Consider the following 16,873-nt stretch of genomic DNA (forward strand, 5'->3'; position numbering starts at 1 on the left):
TCATATTTTTTGGGATCATTGGTGACAAGGAGGCTGTGAGGGTTTCCTTAAAGAATGATCACCAATGATCCCAAAAAATATAAAAATATAGAAATAAAATAGAACTTGGTTGAACACAGCTGCGGGTCATTTTGACCCGAGGACAACACAAGGGTTAAAAAAAATGAAAGCACATTTGTGGATCAGGACTTTGTTTGTTCTTCTTTAATAATAGCATTTTACTTCTATAATAGTTAAACTAGATTTTGGTGATAACACTTCTGTACTTTTACTTAAGTTGGATTGTTAATGCAGGACATGCATGTAATGGAGTAGTTTTACAATGCTGTATTGGTACTTTACTTAAAAGATCTGAATAGTTCTACGACTACCAAAAAGGCAAAATATTGTTTATTATTTTATTATATTATGTTTTTGTACATTTAAACTATCAGCAAATAGGAGATCAAATGAGAACCATCACCAAACTAAATAACAACAAAACTACCCTGAGAAAAATGCAATGCAAGATTCATGAGGAGCGTAAGGCTCTTATTGCAAATCAGAGAAAAAAATGTAACAGAAAAATTATGACTAACGTTAAATTAAATTGCTGATGGTTTGTTTGTTTTGGAAACATTTTGATAAAATCATCCCAAATACCTGAGCATAAATACCCGGAGGTAAATCTGGCTACAGCACTTATTGTGTATAGTGTTGCTGACACTTCGTTTTCGTAAATTTTAAGAATTACAGGACTACAGACTGTAGCATATAAATAAAGAGTAATTCTCAGTACATGACAGAATCACAACAACGTCCGGGCAGGGAGAGGAGAACAGAGGGATGTGGGACTTGGGAGGTAGTCAAGAGATTCACAGAAAGTGTAACGACGTGACAGAGAAAAGAAACATGTTTTGCAAACCTGTATGTGTGAAACCCCAGCAGAGATGAGACAGTAATATGTTGAAAGAAAACCAAAGATAAATTCAAAGGAAGATGCTATAACTGAAGGTTCCACACCGCAAACAGGGGGAGGAAGAGGAAGAGGAAGAGGAAGAGGAAGAAGAAGAAGAAGAAGAAGAAAAAGAAAAAGAAGAAGGAAAAGAACAAGAAAAAAAAGAAGAAAAAGAAGAACAAGAAGAAGAAGAAGAAAAAGAACAAGAACAAGAAAAAGAAGAAGAAGAAGAAGAAGAAAAAGAACAAGAACAAGAAAAAGAAGAAGAAGAAGAAGAAGAAGAAGAACAAGAACAAGACATCCACAGCAAACTGCTCTGTAATCTGAATTTGAATACAGACACTTCAGACGGAAATTGCAGACGCTCCGTTTCTTTTTTCATTCTTCCTTTGTTCTCTCCCGTTTCATGTCTTATTTCTCTTTACCTGCCTTCACTCACACAATTCCTTTTATCTTCTATCTATCCGAGTCAGTGACACGGACAACAACAACAACAACAACAACAACAACAGCAACTCTATCTCCCTTCATACAAACAATGTCTTAGTTCAGTTTTTTTGGATCAAAGCTCTCTTCAGCTTTGCAACATTATTTTCTCATATTAAAAGTGGGGGCATTTCTACTTAAGAGGAATACGTTACCACATCTCCAATAACCGATTAACCCTTTGATCTATAAAATATTGAAAATACATTAAATGGACTCAGTCCCAAAGTTTAAGTGATGTCTTTAAATGTCAACATTTTCTACGCGAGAGTCCAAAGCCCAAAGATATTAAGATTACGATGTAATTACACAAATAAATCAGCAGATTCTCACAAGTGGGAAGATGCAAATGGAGGTTTTTCATTCTTTTTTTAATGACTTAAACAACCAACTTCCAATTTACACAGACATGCACTGCTTTTTTTGTTGAAAGATAAAAAGACAACAGATGAAGTTGAGAATTAAGCAATATAGAAAAAAAACTGGGAGACGTGGGATTTATGATAACGGGAAAGGAATAAAGAAAAAGGAAACACAACTACAAAGCTTCCAAGAAGTGCAAAAAATATTAAAAGACAAAGACAGAAGGGAAGAAAGACAGAAGGGAAGAAAGAAAGAAAGAAAGAAAGAAAGAAAGAAAGAAAGAAAGAAAGAAAGAAAGAAAGAAAGAAAGAAAGAAAGAAAGAAAGAACTAATTTAACCCTGCTGACAGATCAGCAGTCTGCACATAAGACCACTTAACCCACCGCAGTGTCGTCAGACCAAAACCATCAGCGGCATTAAGAAGGCCACACTGAGAATATTTCAAAATAAATTCCACCTGCTGACACTCCAATGAAAAATGGAGGAATAAATGATGAGAAAGTGAAAAAATACAGAGTGAAGGTTAGTTACCTGCTTTGCTGTGGAATCCAGAGGCCTTACTGACACATCAGTACTCCGCTGTCTGGCTGCCTGGTCCTGTTCAACACACACACACACACACACACACACACACACACACACACACACACACACACACACACACACACACACACACACACACACACACACACACACACACACACACACACACACACACACACACACACACACACACACACACACACACACACACACACACACATCATAATTTGAACAGGTAGCCACGTGGTTGAATTGAGATATCTGCCACTATATTCCATGGCTTTAATTACTAACAAAATCCTAATAACTACATTTCACTTTAATTCAAACTCTGAAATCTTCTAGTTTTACATTATTGTTTCCTTGTAGGTCTATAGAATAGAAAACGGAAACACAACACGCACACACACACAGGCTTCTTTTAATTACCATATTTTAAGGTTTTGAGGAGAATTCTGAGAGGTGGGAACTAAAATATTCAGCGTGTGCAAGATGGCATGGAGCTTTTAGCCAGCAACCTCAACTCTAAATATTTCATTACGGCCTCATTTTGAATTTCTCCTGGAAAAAAAGTCCAAATGGACCAAATTGTATATTTTTACATTTACAATGTTTAATTAAACATAATTAAAAACATAATTCAATATTTGCAGTGATTGCACCATTGCTTCAAAATGATGTTTATTTGGCTCAGCTCTGAAGGGTCACATTCAAAAGAGCTTAAGCTAAAACGGCAGCTTAACTTGATTACTAAGCTTCCATGGCAAAGTACAAGTGCCCTCTGAGCAAAAATCTAAACTGAGCATTAACACTCAATCTAGATTAGAAAAGAATGACAGTTAAGATTTATAGGATGTACAAGGCTCAATCCAAAAGTTTGTGTGCGAACGATAGCAGGGGAAAGCTATAACCTTTGTCAGTAGGTATTCCAAGTTACGTCACTTGATCAACAACCGCACCCGAGTTTCACACCTTTTTGTGAGCAGTGGCATGTGTGTGCATTTGCAATTTCACAATAGACTTCAGCAGAAAGCGCACAATAAAATCTGACTCAAACTTGGAAACAGAAAACCTAAAAGTTCTTCAGACAATCTCAAAAAGAGGCAATGAGCCAGGTGAGGTGTTTTGACTGGCATTTGAATGTCAAGAGGGGGAAAACATCACCGTCCAAGACCAAATATCAGACCAAGTCAGATTAGGGGAGTCATGGGGTTGTGCACTGTGAATTCTTTCCCCCAGGGTCAGACTGTCAACACCAAGTTCTGAGGGAAAACGTGATGTGGAAATGACCCAAACTGTGGCTCAAGTTTCAAGTCCATGGCCAAATTGTGAATGCTCACGCTAGAGGTCACACAAATGTGTGTGATTCAGGGGTCGATTCGGATCAAGCAACGTAAACTTGGAATACTTACGAGGGTTATAGCTCTGTGCATATCACGGTGCTGCGATATGTTCATGTGCAACATGAAGGGTCGTGGTTGCACCTCATCATATGAAAGTTGAAGGGTGAGTAAACGGGGGCCATTTCAATGATACAAGCCAACAACAAACAAGCAAGCACTGCCATTTAAACAGGTCACAAAACCACCCTTTGCAACAGCAAGGTGTGGTTTTGTGGAAAATGTGGTTTCCAGTACTTCAGCTGTGAATAGGTTGTCATACCTGCCAATAGGGTCTCATTTTCAACAGTTTCAATTCAAGAAAAAACAACATTCTCCTCACAGAAAGGTCACGGGTTTATGCATGCCATTTCTAGATACAAGATAACAGCTGATCACATAACACTGAAATCTACAATAAAACGATGGCATCCGATTGACCCTTATGTGGCTATAATGAAACAGCTACCGCTGGATTGGATATGTCAAACTTTGGGTGTTGCTAGTGATGGTCCAAGGGGATCAAAGTCATTAGGATGCTGTCTGTACAAATCTGCATGAATAACTGTTAATAGCATTTCAAGAACCAAAGTGATCTGACTCACTTAAAGTAAGTAAGCTCTTTTTAAATAACTATTCTGTAGTAAAAAAAAAAACAAAGCACGGATTAACAAGAAAATCTACCCATTTATCCTGTTCAGGGTTGCAGACGCAGGGTCGCGTAATCACACCCTTTATCATTCACTTTCTCCGTCCAGTGCTGCGACACAAAACTGGCCGTCACACAGACACTTCTCCGTTTAAGCCGCCAACACCCCACCGAAATGCATGATGTGACGCTTGCCATATCAATCGATGTGTGAAATGATTGGAAGCTCAACACCAGAAGAGTTCTTCATCCGACAAAGTACAAGACCTCACATCACACACTCACTGAACCCGTCACATAATTAAATGCAGATGCATTAAAACCTAATGAAGCATCCGATAGATCCATTACGCATGCTGAACTTAATGACTTTGAGGCAATCTGTGTAATCAGAACCCAACACGTACAGATAGCTCTCTGCCACACAGACAAGCACACCAAATAGACATATAATATAACAAGACAGATAATAATAGCATTGAACTACCGTGTCTTCAACGGGAAGAAATCACAGTCACTAATCTGCTCTGTGGTCTTAATATACAACCATTGAAAGTCAGTGGTGTGTGGGATAGGTTCATTAAGCATGCGTTAAAATTAATGACTGAAAATGAATTTTCTAAAATAGTAAAAAGAGCTGTGTCTTTGTTTGAAATGACTAAGAATTGGTAAAGACACTTCACCCTGTCTCAGCATACTTTGTAAAAAAAGTGTGCACGCACGCACACGGTTACAGTTGCTTTGCAACGCTACCTCACTGATGTGATGTTACAAATTAAACTCAAACGAGGTGAAAGAGATTTTTCAGCAACTTTGTAAAAGTAAAAGACCTTTTAACATGAACCTGCAGAAAAGAAGCAAAACAAAGAATATCTGAATCTTATTCCATCTCCATCTGCTGTGAAATGCTAATTTCTTCTACGTATACATGGACCTCCTCTTTTATGCATATTTAATTCCTCAAGCTTTCAAGCAGCCTGCATTCTGAAAGTCATGTTTGATGTAAAGCTTGCAAAAAGGAGAAGGCAGCACCCGTTTCTTGTATTTGATGGAAATGTGTCAACGAGTCACTTTCGATCCCATAAAGTTTTGTCTTCTGCTGTTCATAATTATAAACTTCACTTCTGCCCTTAAAAATGTCTCTTCTGGTCCGCTGCGTCGAGGAGAGGATGTTTTTATCACCTGGCTGACGGGTGCAACCGCTACATCAGTGCAGCTTGCATCAAACACACCCTGACCTCAGAGTTTCTGAGGAAAACAAGTTCATGTGTCAACTGCTGCATGAAATTTGGATGGAGCCGAAGTCACACATACACGGCCCTAATGTTCATGCCACAAGGTATTCCTTCTGACAGATAACTCAGGTTTTTGGTAGATATGGTATTATGTAAATCCTGTCAGACGACATGAAGTACAATCCTAAAGACATGAGATGTTTTATTCACTTGAACCTCAGGTCTGACGGGTTCAGAGCAGTTTTGGCAAAAAGGTCAGATTCTTGCATATTTATAGAAGTTCTCAAACAGTTATACCTGATACACAGTTTTAATGTCAGCTTTTATTAGGTTCTTTAAGAAACAGAGGTTATTAAGGACATGCAGCAGAGTTGATCTATTGGGCAAGAATTTTAGCACGAAGTCACTTATCACTTTGCAGTTCTTCACTTTTGTTTCATCCCGACAGTCCTCATCAGCATCATTTCCATGTCAGTAGGCAGCTGACTACTTACCCGGCACCACACAGCTGACAAAGTTAACGGCCAGGTGATGAAAACAGCAAAGCATTTTAGCAGCTATGGAGCCACATCTTTCCCCGAGGAGCTTCCGGTGGACCGAACCACATTTAAAAGAGGAGTTGCTATCGACTTCAATTGATTGAATGGCCAAAAATGTGACCTTCAAAGTATGATGTTGCTGTAGTCACGTTTTATGTTTATAATTCTAAAATGCTAATAATTGATCTAGAGTATCTTCGTGAACTGGTGTTTAGCACCTGGAGATTCGGACTGAACATCAGACCAACTAGCAGCACCACCACCAAAGCCTAGTCGCTGAAAATGAAGGCATGTTTCTGAGTTTCTTTATATTTACACACTTGAGGAAGTGGAATTAATTCTACGAAAACCCTTAAGGTAAGGACGGCCGCACCTCCACCTCACTACCAACACAAAAAGACAGAGGTTCATCTTTACCTGTCTCCTGTCACACCTCCTGTTTCTCTCCTCCAGTAAGATTCGGTTGTCATGGAGATCAGACTCCTCCCCGAGGAAGACTTCCTGAAGCTCCGCCCACTGAAAGGCACAGTCTGTCAGCTGCTGCCTCTGCTGCTGGTTAGAGCAAAGCAAATGAAGTGAAAATGAAACGACAAACGCATACGGATTTACGAAACACAAGGTTTACCAACATGAACTACACTAAATGTTTGTAGAACATGTTTAACAATTTACAATGAAACTTCAGCTGTCAGATCATTAACATGGCACACATTTGCAACAGTTTGCAGTTACTGTGTTCACAAAATATTCATACGACAATGTCAAAGGTTGAAGCATCAGAGCAGTTGTAGTGTGCCGAGTTATGATGTGACTGAGCAGGTGGAAGGTGACATTGATGTGCTTCTTGTAAAGATGAGGTTGACAAGAGCTAAGTGAATTGAAACTGTTCTATCTTCCATCCATTTCCTGACCTGCCGATCCTGAATGAGCACTGAGGAAATCAGAGTATAAACAGCACTTACGTCCTCGAACTTTTGCCGTTGCTCTTGTTGCTGTTGGATCCTCTTCTGTCTGTCAGCCAGAAGCTGCTGCTTGTATCGTTCCTGCTCCGCCAGCTGCTGCCTGTGCTGCTGTAACGCCTGGGGATGAAATAATATATGTTCACGAAACAAAACTCTGAAAATCATACCGCAAGCTTTTTACACTTTGAAGTATCCAGAGTTAAATATATTGAGCTAATTTTTAACTCTCCAATACCAAACTAAAAATGAGGCAGTTAACTAGTAAAACTTTAACAAGCCAAAAGCTAATTGCTAAGTATGAAAGAAGATTAGAGTTCAGAATGTGCAAGCACTCTGCTTTTCAAACTAAAATGATGCATTTCTTTAATCTTTGTTGATTTGTACATTTGTGAGACATGGGTACAATACAAGGCTGAACTAAACAAATTCAATTAATGAACCCAGACTTTTCACCACCTCTTCTAACACCCCTATATTAGCTGTTTAAAAAATGAGTGAACTAATGAAGCTATTTTCTGTGGATAAACTAAGCCATTAATCAACTAATCTTAACAACAATAACAACAAACAAAATAATAAAATGACACATACACTGATTTCCCAAACTGGACAAACCGCTCAATTTTGTTTTCTACGACTTCCGATGGCATCTGATGTATTTTACGTCGATGTGAACGAATGTGCATCCGATCGCGGCGGGACTCGAAACGTACCTGTTGTCTTTGCTGACCCCCACCTCCTCCGCGGCCTCCGTCTCTGCCTCCTTCACGATCTTCTGTCTGTAAACGAAGAAACTCCCGCCTTAACGTCCATTCGCCGGGAACGTTCACTATGGAGCTGAGAAGGGGAGAGAGAGAAAGAGAGAGAGGGAGAGAGACAGAGAAAGGGTGTGTTAAGAGTGTTAAGTACACTTGGGGACGAAGAGGAAAATGGGCACAGTTACACAAATACACACTTAAAGCTCATACTGGGAACAAGTGCTCGGCTCTAGAGCCATCTGCTGTTTGACATCCGGGGACAGAAACATAGAGGCGAAAGCATCTGTTCGTGAACATAAAAATATAAACATGTCTTAGAGATTCGTCAGCGATGCGCTGTATGTGATGGACACTGAAACACAGGCAGAGTTCACAGTGACACGGGGGCCGATCACGGAATATACAAAACACTGATAATAATATGAAATATCATTACGTACATGTTCATGTAGGTACATAAACCATGTGTGCTTGATTGCATGTTGCTTGATGTGATGTGTGAAATGTGTAATAACGTGCAGCAGTAGTTACTGTGGCCCAGTTTTTGCTGCTGCTGTTACTTTTCATTACACATCGTGAGACCGGTTTCTTTCCACATGCATACATACATAATGGTGCGACAAGGCTTTTACCTGGGTTCTCCTTCCTCTTCTGTGACCTCATCATCCTCTTCCTCACTGCCACTGTACTCATATTCTGGACCCTCTTAAAGAGAAATAGTTATTATTGGGTTTTAGATTACTGTGCGAGAGAAAACAATTGCAAAAGTAAAAGAAGGCTATTCAATTTAAAAAAAAATTATACCAAAGTGGATGTAATTATGTCACCATGTAACAGCAGCCACCCATAATACAACAGATGCAGAATAGAAAAGTAATGTGTCCTACTTAACAGTGCATCTGAACACCAGTGATACCATGTCTGAGGGTGAGGCCAGTAGGTTATCAACTGTAAAATGACGCATCCACTGTTAGAAATGAGATGTGGTCATGGGTGGTGCTCGGGGTGAACGCCTCTCATGTGTCAGCGCTGGGGTGGGAATTCTTATCTGTGTTTCTGGCTTCGTGAACCAGCCGCTGTTTCATTATAAATCCCTCCATGCCTGCCGTCTCGTTCCTTCATCGTCTACTGCCAGTAGCAATTTTGTCATTATCAAAGCCACACGAAAGTACATTCTGGGCAAACTCGTTCAACAAGAAAGTAAACGACAGTCTTCTTTTGTGGACGACATATGGAGCACAGCCTTTATACTGCAGCATGGCTTTGGAAAAGTGATGTTCAAAACCCTGAATCAGTTCTAACAAAAAGTTTCTTACACATACACCTTCTACTGAGGGACACACAACACATGCATGTGTTAGCATAGGCATGATGATTATTTGCTGACCATTCTATAGTAATTTATGAATCTAATCCAAACTAATATTCCTCTTAGGTTTAAAGCCACATGTTTTACACTGGATGCATTTAGAAAAAGTATTTTGTTTGGCAGTTTTGACTGTGGCCACTACACTAACAATCACTGCTCCGGGGAGACACGAGGATGGGCCCAGCCAGCTTAGCATGAAAACATTTGGCCAACATATGGCGTGGAAGTAGCTCGGGCTAACTTGAACATTAACTTGACACACCATATGTTGCTATTAACATGCTGAAAAGTAACACAAACACAGGTGTGTTTGTTCAAAGCAGAACGCAGGAGGAGGACTGATAAATTCTCCTCTTCCAACAGACAGAGGAAATCCCATCTATGTTGCTGTGAAGTCATGTTTGAACATTTTGGCCCATGTAGTGTCTTTCTGAGGCGAAGCTGCAGGAGGGGAGAGCGATCTGAGGGTTAATGTGCACTGAGAAGTGGGCCTTTTTTTTTTTTTTTTATTTGGAGTGATTCGTCTTCCAAGGCATACTTTGTCCAAACTAAACCCATGGGTATGCTGAAAATGACACATCCTTTGTGCATCATATCCGGAGCATTGATTTCTCTTTTTTTCTGCAGCAGTGAGTTTTTTCCCACATGCACTAATACTACCAGCATTTCATTACACACACACACACACACACACACACACACACACACACACACACACACACACACACACACACACACACACACACACACACACACACACACACACACACACACACACACACAGCTTGCAGAAAGTCTACCAGTCATTACTGTGTTTTTATAAGCTAACAGAAGATTAGAACCAGATGGTCATTCTGCTTCCTCCTTCCTTCCCCTCAGCGTCTCTCTGCCTGTTTCTCTCTCTCTCTCTCTCTCTCTCTCTCTTTGCTGTTATCACTGTCTTTTTCAGTCTCTTTTTTCAGTTTCCCAAAGATGAATTAACTTTTTTTTAACTGGCAAGATGATGATTTCTTACACTGCCTGAATACCAACGTAAAAACAAAAGAAGAGCAAAGTAATAAATATCTCCGTCTGCTCTCCCCCCCTCCCAGGACTGTTTCTCTCACTGTCTGATTGCACATTTTGGCATCACAGATTCAGCACATGTAACTCATCCAGAGTAGAGATGAGGATAAATTCTTCTCACATTATGTCTCTGGGCCTTTCTCCCTCCTTCTCCATAGTCCTAATTTGTTGCTTTTTTCCCTCCCTCTTGTTCCCTTCTTTCCCACTTCACTCTGTCTTTTGTGTGAAACATTGTTCCAAGTGAATGCAGAAGAAAAGGAAAGGAAAGGTCAGCCATTTACTTCCTTTAGGCCAGGCCCAACATTCCCTCTCTCACTCTCTTGTCCCTTTTGTCTGACTGTCTTTCTTTCTCTCACCATGTCCAACTTACATTCACATTTTTACCACATATATTAGGTGCAATCAAGAAGTTCTGAGACAGTTCATAGTGGAGCTCAGCACAGTAATGTGTGTGGAGTAGGGGGAGCCAATAACTTTTGTGTATTCCAAGTATTCCAAGTTACAACTTTTGATCAACAACAGCACCTGTGTTACACACAATGTTGCAGCTACTAGCACCTGTACACGGAGCAGTGAAACTTGAGAGCACATGGAACACAAAGATGTTGCAGGGTGCCAAATCCCGGGGATCGACAATCGTGTTGTTGCCAGTGAGCAACTTGTGCATTTTCAACACGCTATGAGTGAGCATGCTGCCATGTTGAAGAACCACATTGCGCCACAGTTAAGGTCATTTGCACAGAATATTTTCCCTCCAACGGCTCAGAACATCACAGTAAAACTTGAAGTTGACAGTCGACGAATTCACGCTACACAACACCCACAGACGTGTGTTTTTTTTTGGTCTTGGACGGGGATGTTCTGCCTTTTTTAAAATGCACATGCTACTCAAAACACCTCACCTGGTGCATGGCAAGCTATTCAATGGTCTCCATTGCCGATTTTCTGAGTTTGCCAAAAAATCTTTGCTCAGGTCCGGGGTGAAATGTGCACATATGCACATGCCAGTGGTCGCAAAACATGTGTAACACAGGTGCTGATGTTGATCAATTTATAAAAGTTATTGCTTCCCCCATGCTCCACGTCCATTACTGTACTGCACAGCATTCAAGCGCAAAATAACAGTCTCAAAACATTTTGATCACACCTCGTATATAAAACCCTCCATAACTAAATCAGTGCTTCCTGCCATAAAACTTGCTCCTTATTGCAGAGAACTGCAGTAATAGTGTCAGAAAGTGTTGTTTTGGATTTCAACAAAATGAATGAAGATACAGCAAATTGTAATGTATGCAAATGAAGTTAATTGTCGGTAGCACTGGGAACCAAATGAAACATTTCCATAAACAGCATGCTATAAATTAGCAGAATTGCAGTGTTTTTGACAGCATGAGAGAAGCAGCTGCTGTGCTGTCAGTTCAGCTGGTACGCTCACTCAGCTCCAGTGTGTAGTTGTGTATTTTTTTTACCATGACTGGGCTGAAAACCAGATAACACAATGAATCTGTAAAATACGATGGAAAATGTATTCTGACATATTCCTGTGAAGTGCCCTATTTGTTAAACCCCCTGAAATGTTATTAGTTCCTCTAAAGAATTATCACATTTCAAACAACAAAACAGTTCTGACATTGCTGCACAGAGACGATGACCTCAATCTAGAAGAAACCTCGGTGTTAAATCAGGACAGGCTTTCTGCACTTCTCTTTCTTTTTTGTTGCATAGATTCAGACGTTAAGCCCTGTAGGTTTACGGTCTAAATTTTGTGTCCATGTTCAAAAGTATCTGTTTGGATGTGTTTGAATGTGTTTTTTTTTTTTAAATTTTATCCATGCAGTAACCAATAAGCAGCACCAGATCCCCATCATGACAGCAGCCAAGATGCATCAGGCTCTGTCGCGGTGAGTCACCCTACATAAACCTATCAGCTGAATAATCCATCTGTAGACCCACCAACTCAGTTATTGCTGACTCACTGTTATCAGGTTCAGGGAATCAAATCTGCTGCTTTGTGCAACTGAATAAAATCACAGAGACAAAAAAAATTCTGCCCTTTACTGAAACCAGTTTGTTATCGGGACATTTTTAATTTACGTTTCACCTCACCTTTCTCTCTCTTCTTCCTCGTTCTGTCCAGGTGATCTTTGAGCATGATGCGAACCTGTCTCTCATTGGCCAGGTCTCTGATGAAGGCGTGTCTCAGCAGGGCGTCTGTGGTGGGTCGATGCAGATGGTTCTTGACGAGACAACTATCAGCGAATGACAAGAAACGCTTTGACCTGTGAAAGACAGGAATAACAGACAGAGAGAGAGAGAGCGTGAGAGAGTGAAAGAGAGAGAGAAGAGGGATAGAGACACAAAAATGTGACCATGAAAGTTCATCTATTTATGACTGTTTAATGTGCCTTGGGGCTATACTTTAACAATCAAAGAGCAGAGTCTAAAGCACATGGCCCTTTGGCTAGTTTAACAGCGGATCTGAATGTAAAGTAAGGGGCATGATTCAAAGGGGTTTTATTTAGTCAACTAATTAATCATTGGTGTGTTTCAGGCATAACATTAAAAAAAAGATAATAATTCCCATTGCCTTTGAAATCCAGGCAGACTCTTTGTACTACGTGAACAATAGAGTCGATAAACACATACAAAATTATTAAAAGTAGGTTTGATAACAAGCACCCAGTTACTCTCTACATTATAGTGCTGCCCATCCATTGCAATATAGTTGAGAGAAAATGCAATTCTTTAAATCCACATTCACTGATTCGAAGGTTTATTGTTGTGAAACTGCTACCACCCACAAACGTGTGAGAGTCGTCATCTGTAAATCACTTTGTGGTCAATAAGGTTGCTATTTGTCAACTCAAATAATCTAGTCAACAATTGGTTACTTTAACCAAGTAGCAATTTCACACACACTAGTTACACTAAGGTAATAAGGTCAAAGCAATTTTACTGACTTGAGTTATTATTATGAAACACAGAGCAGCACTTATTTCACTATTACACTTATTTTTTATTTTTTTATTATTATCTCTTAATTAATGGAATATTAACAAGGAGTGGACCAAAATGTAATTAAAAACAACAATGACAAAATTGCAGTCCAAAAGTAGAAAAGTCAGTCAAAAACAACAAGGTGCAAACTAAGGTACTTTGTAAATCAACATGCACTCAAAAACGACAATAAACTGATATAAAACCAGCAATTTCAGTCCTCAAACATCATCCCATCAATCACAGCCTCTATAACCAAACACAAAATCCTTTAGTATGTGTTGCAACTCACCCCCAGTGTGCAATCAATCCCTCCTTGCAGTACTACCAAGTGAAAATGCTGTCCAAAATGCTGAGTTGATGTTGAAGTTCTAAGGTAATGTCTACCAACAGAAACACTCCGAAAATCAGAGGTGTGCTGTCTGTACTAATAGAATACAACGAGGGAGAATATGTGCTTCATTTTGCTGCTTCAAGCAGGCCTGGAGCTAAAAGGAAGGGAGCGCTTCATGCAGGACCGTTGGAGCTATTAAAAGATGTCCCATGAACTTGTGTTTCTGATGACATTAATACTGAATGGAAGACAGCATGAGTTCAACCGAAAGTTCACTCCGAGGAGCTCTTGAATTATATATGGAAGAGAAGGAGAGACGAGAGGACTGAAAGAAGGAGAGAGGTTCATCATCAAACCCTGATTGAGATTAAAAATGGCAGCGACAACATACTTTGTACCTTCTCGTATTGTCTCCCCGTTTTAATGAAAGGACTGACAATCAAGTCAGTTTTATCTTAACATGTCTGGACAGGCCAGTGACTTTGAGCTTCCAGCTTCTTCATGAGAAGGGAGTGCTGGAATATCTTTGGGTTGATGGTCTGATTCATGAAACCCTCAACAAAGAGCCTTCAGAAGCCCAGTTTTCCCAAGAGAAAACCTAAACACTGTTGTGTGTATAAGTGTGAGTACGTTTACATCCTTACCATTTCTTTGACTTAAGCTTGGGTGGAGGGTTTCGAGGAATCAAAAACAGCGCTCTCATTGGATGCATGTCACACAGTGCTGAGAAGAAGACGCATACACAGAAGAAAGATAGAAATTAAAAGATGGGGACAGGAACAGTGACCAAAAAAATTAATCCCAGGAAACATAGACAATGGATGGCACAAACAGAAAAGCAACCAGTTGAACATATCAGTCAGTTGTGTGTATATTTGTAACTTACGAGGGGCTCCTTCAGCCATCTCTAAAGCTGTGATGCCTAAGGACCAGAGGTCACTCTACAAACGAGAGAGACAGGAAAAGGTTAACGCACAAAGCTTACCTTGAGCTCTATTCATTTCCTCTTACCTTTGGATGCCCTCTTTTATATTCAAATAGTTTGTGCATACAGTGAGAGCACAGCTCCAGGGATTACAGGAGCACTTTACAAAACTAGTCTTCGAAACAAACTTCTGGCACTTTACAAAAGACAAGGTTGAATCCTTTCAACGATGAACTGGATTCTAAAAGTTGATATGGAATTACTTCCAGAACAGCATATGATGTTATATGTGATGATATATGTGTGAAGGATGACATATCTAATCAGTCAGAGTGAATGGAAACTTTTTTTATTTGTTATTATTTTGGGCCTTTTTCTTTTCACCTTTAGTCAGATAGTGCAGTTTAGACAGAAATAAAATGTGGGGAAGTAGCAGGAGAATGACAGTAAAGCAATAAAGGTCCATCTGACTGGGAATCAAACCAAAGACTTGCTGCTGACAGCATCTGCACTCATGTGCTCTGCGCTCTAATCACTTCACTTTCAAGTCAACACAAGAACATTTTTGAAAAAGTTTAACCGACATCCAAAGAGGGATTTTGGAAATGCTTGAAATATGTTCTATGAGTAATGCATTTCATTTATGATTATTCACTGAACTCTGTCTGTTGAATATATGGTTATAGAAAGTGTTTACTGTAGCCTTTGTCACTTCATGTGTCTTTGGTGAATCAGACAGCTACCAGATATCACCAAAAACTGTAAATTCAACCGTGTGCCATTAAAGCTGGTCTAAAATCAAACTGCTCAAACCGCGTGTATTCTAGCCAGATGTTAAAAAGGCACAAATGCTGGTGTTAATTCTCCCAAAAGCAAGTCAGTAAATTCAAATCAGCTGCCATAAACTGCTCCAGAGATTTCAACACATACATTCGTAGAGATGATTTGATATTGTAGCATTTTTCTGATCTCTGATCAGCAGCCACTTATTGTTCAGTGTGGCTGAGAGACCACTGATCTGCACGAGCGAGAGAGAAGCCAAGAAATGTGAGTCATCCGTTTGTGTCAGTTTGTGGATGCTTTCCGCCAGCCTGCAGGCTAAACTGTTTGTAAGACTGTAAAGCTGGTAACTAAACTAAAGAACAGAAGTTATTGTAGTTCTGGCATCTTTGGCAGTTACCAAATAGCTTCAGGTGCATCAGCACCGCCCTTCAGACTGAAGTAGGGCTGACTCTGATTTGCATCTCACCCACGAAATCCAAGAAGAAATGCAATTAGATTTGTGCTCTGACCAAATTAAACTTATACTGTATGAAGCTTGTCTAGACAGCAGAAATATTTGTTTTTCAGTCATCTCTCTCACATGCTTCTGGCAGAACAGACATCCCTCGTGCTACCAGTAAAGGTACCTTGACTTCGATACCGCTTCCTAAGAAATACTTTTTTCGACACAATTGAATAAAATCTACTTTAAGAACAATAAAATGACATTACAAATTACAGTATAAATCTTTAGTTGTTGTTACCTCAGTTGTTTTCATTTGCTGCAACTAACAAATGTACTTTTACTCTCATTAAACTTCTCAAAAAGGCATTAAACATGTGTAAACAGATGTCAGAATCATGTTTCTGTTCCTGTGGAACTAAAGTACCCTGTAGTCATATGTGGCTTCAGGGTTCTCATCACAGGCAATGACCTCCGGAGCCATCCAATAGGGAGTACCGATGAAAGTGTTCCTCCGACCGATCGTCTTATCCAGCTGAGCTGACACGCCAAAGTCAACTGGAACATACAAATGTGGGACAATTTCACGTATGAAAACAACCACAACCTTTGCCTCTTTATGAAGTGTTTTTTGTTTTTGGGCGGGTGTGAGATTTATGCATGTGTGTATGAGTGTGTCATTGTTCTGCAGTTCTGCCTGGAGTAGTGCAGATGTGCTCGAGGAACCACAGTGCATGTGTCAGTGTGTCATACCCAGTTTGACTTCAGCATTCTCTGTGAGCAAAACATTTTGTCCCTTAATGTCTCGGTGAATCACATGATGGGAGTGAAGATGGGAAAGACCCTGGAGGACAAATATGCACACACATAAACACACCCATACACAGAGTCAGATGACCACCATCAGTATAAATATGAAATCTCCAACATAGTGAAGGAATATTGAATACAGAGTGGGACTTCTTTCAGGCCTGTTGCACTGCTTTTCTCCTCCAACACCTTTCTAAATAGAGGTAGCAGAGCGGCCATGTATGGCAGAACACCCATCAGTGGCACAGTTTCAACGTGCCTGTGCTTCTCTTGTTTGTACTCTCGCTTCTTCAAAGG

General features: G+C 40.0%; 1 protein-coding gene across 5 annotated transcripts in view; it reads right to left on the minus strand.

Moving 5' to 3' along the window:
* Positions 1 to 16,873, minus strand: part of LOC138628879 (mitogen-activated protein kinase kinase kinase kinase 4) — a 65,704-nt gene that overhangs the window by 27,643 nt on the left and 21,188 nt on the right. For 4 of the 5 annotated variants that reach the window (XM_069712193.1, XM_069712191.1, XM_069712189.1 and 1 more), the window contains 10 exons: positions 16,520 to 16,610; positions 16,194 to 16,324; positions 14,503 to 14,557; positions 14,261 to 14,339; positions 12,392 to 12,564; positions 8,484 to 8,556; positions 7,807 to 7,930; positions 7,094 to 7,210; positions 6,549 to 6,683; positions 2,318 to 2,383 (listed from right to left, as the gene is read on the minus strand). In XM_069712193.1, the coding sequence (XP_069568294.1) occupies positions 2,318 to 2,383; positions 6,549 to 6,683; positions 7,094 to 7,210; positions 7,807 to 7,930; positions 8,484 to 8,556; positions 12,392 to 12,564; positions 14,261 to 14,339; positions 14,503 to 14,557; positions 16,194 to 16,324; positions 16,520 to 16,610 (1,044 nt within the window). The remainder of the gene's footprint in view (positions 1 to 2,317; positions 2,384 to 6,548; positions 6,684 to 7,093; positions 7,211 to 7,806; positions 7,931 to 8,483; positions 8,557 to 12,391; positions 12,565 to 14,260; positions 14,340 to 14,502; positions 14,558 to 16,193; positions 16,325 to 16,519; positions 16,611 to 16,873) is intronic. The other variant, XM_069712190.1, reaches the window with a different exon arrangement.

Source organism: Brachyistius frenatus, unplaced genomic scaffold (genome assembly GCF_029030835.1).
Source record: "Brachyistius frenatus isolate BFR_SWC_R1_liver_20210118 unplaced genomic scaffold, ASM2903083v1 Contig_107, whole genome shotgun sequence".
Taxonomy (NCBI): domain Eukaryota; kingdom Metazoa; phylum Chordata; class Actinopteri; family Embiotocidae; genus Brachyistius; species Brachyistius frenatus.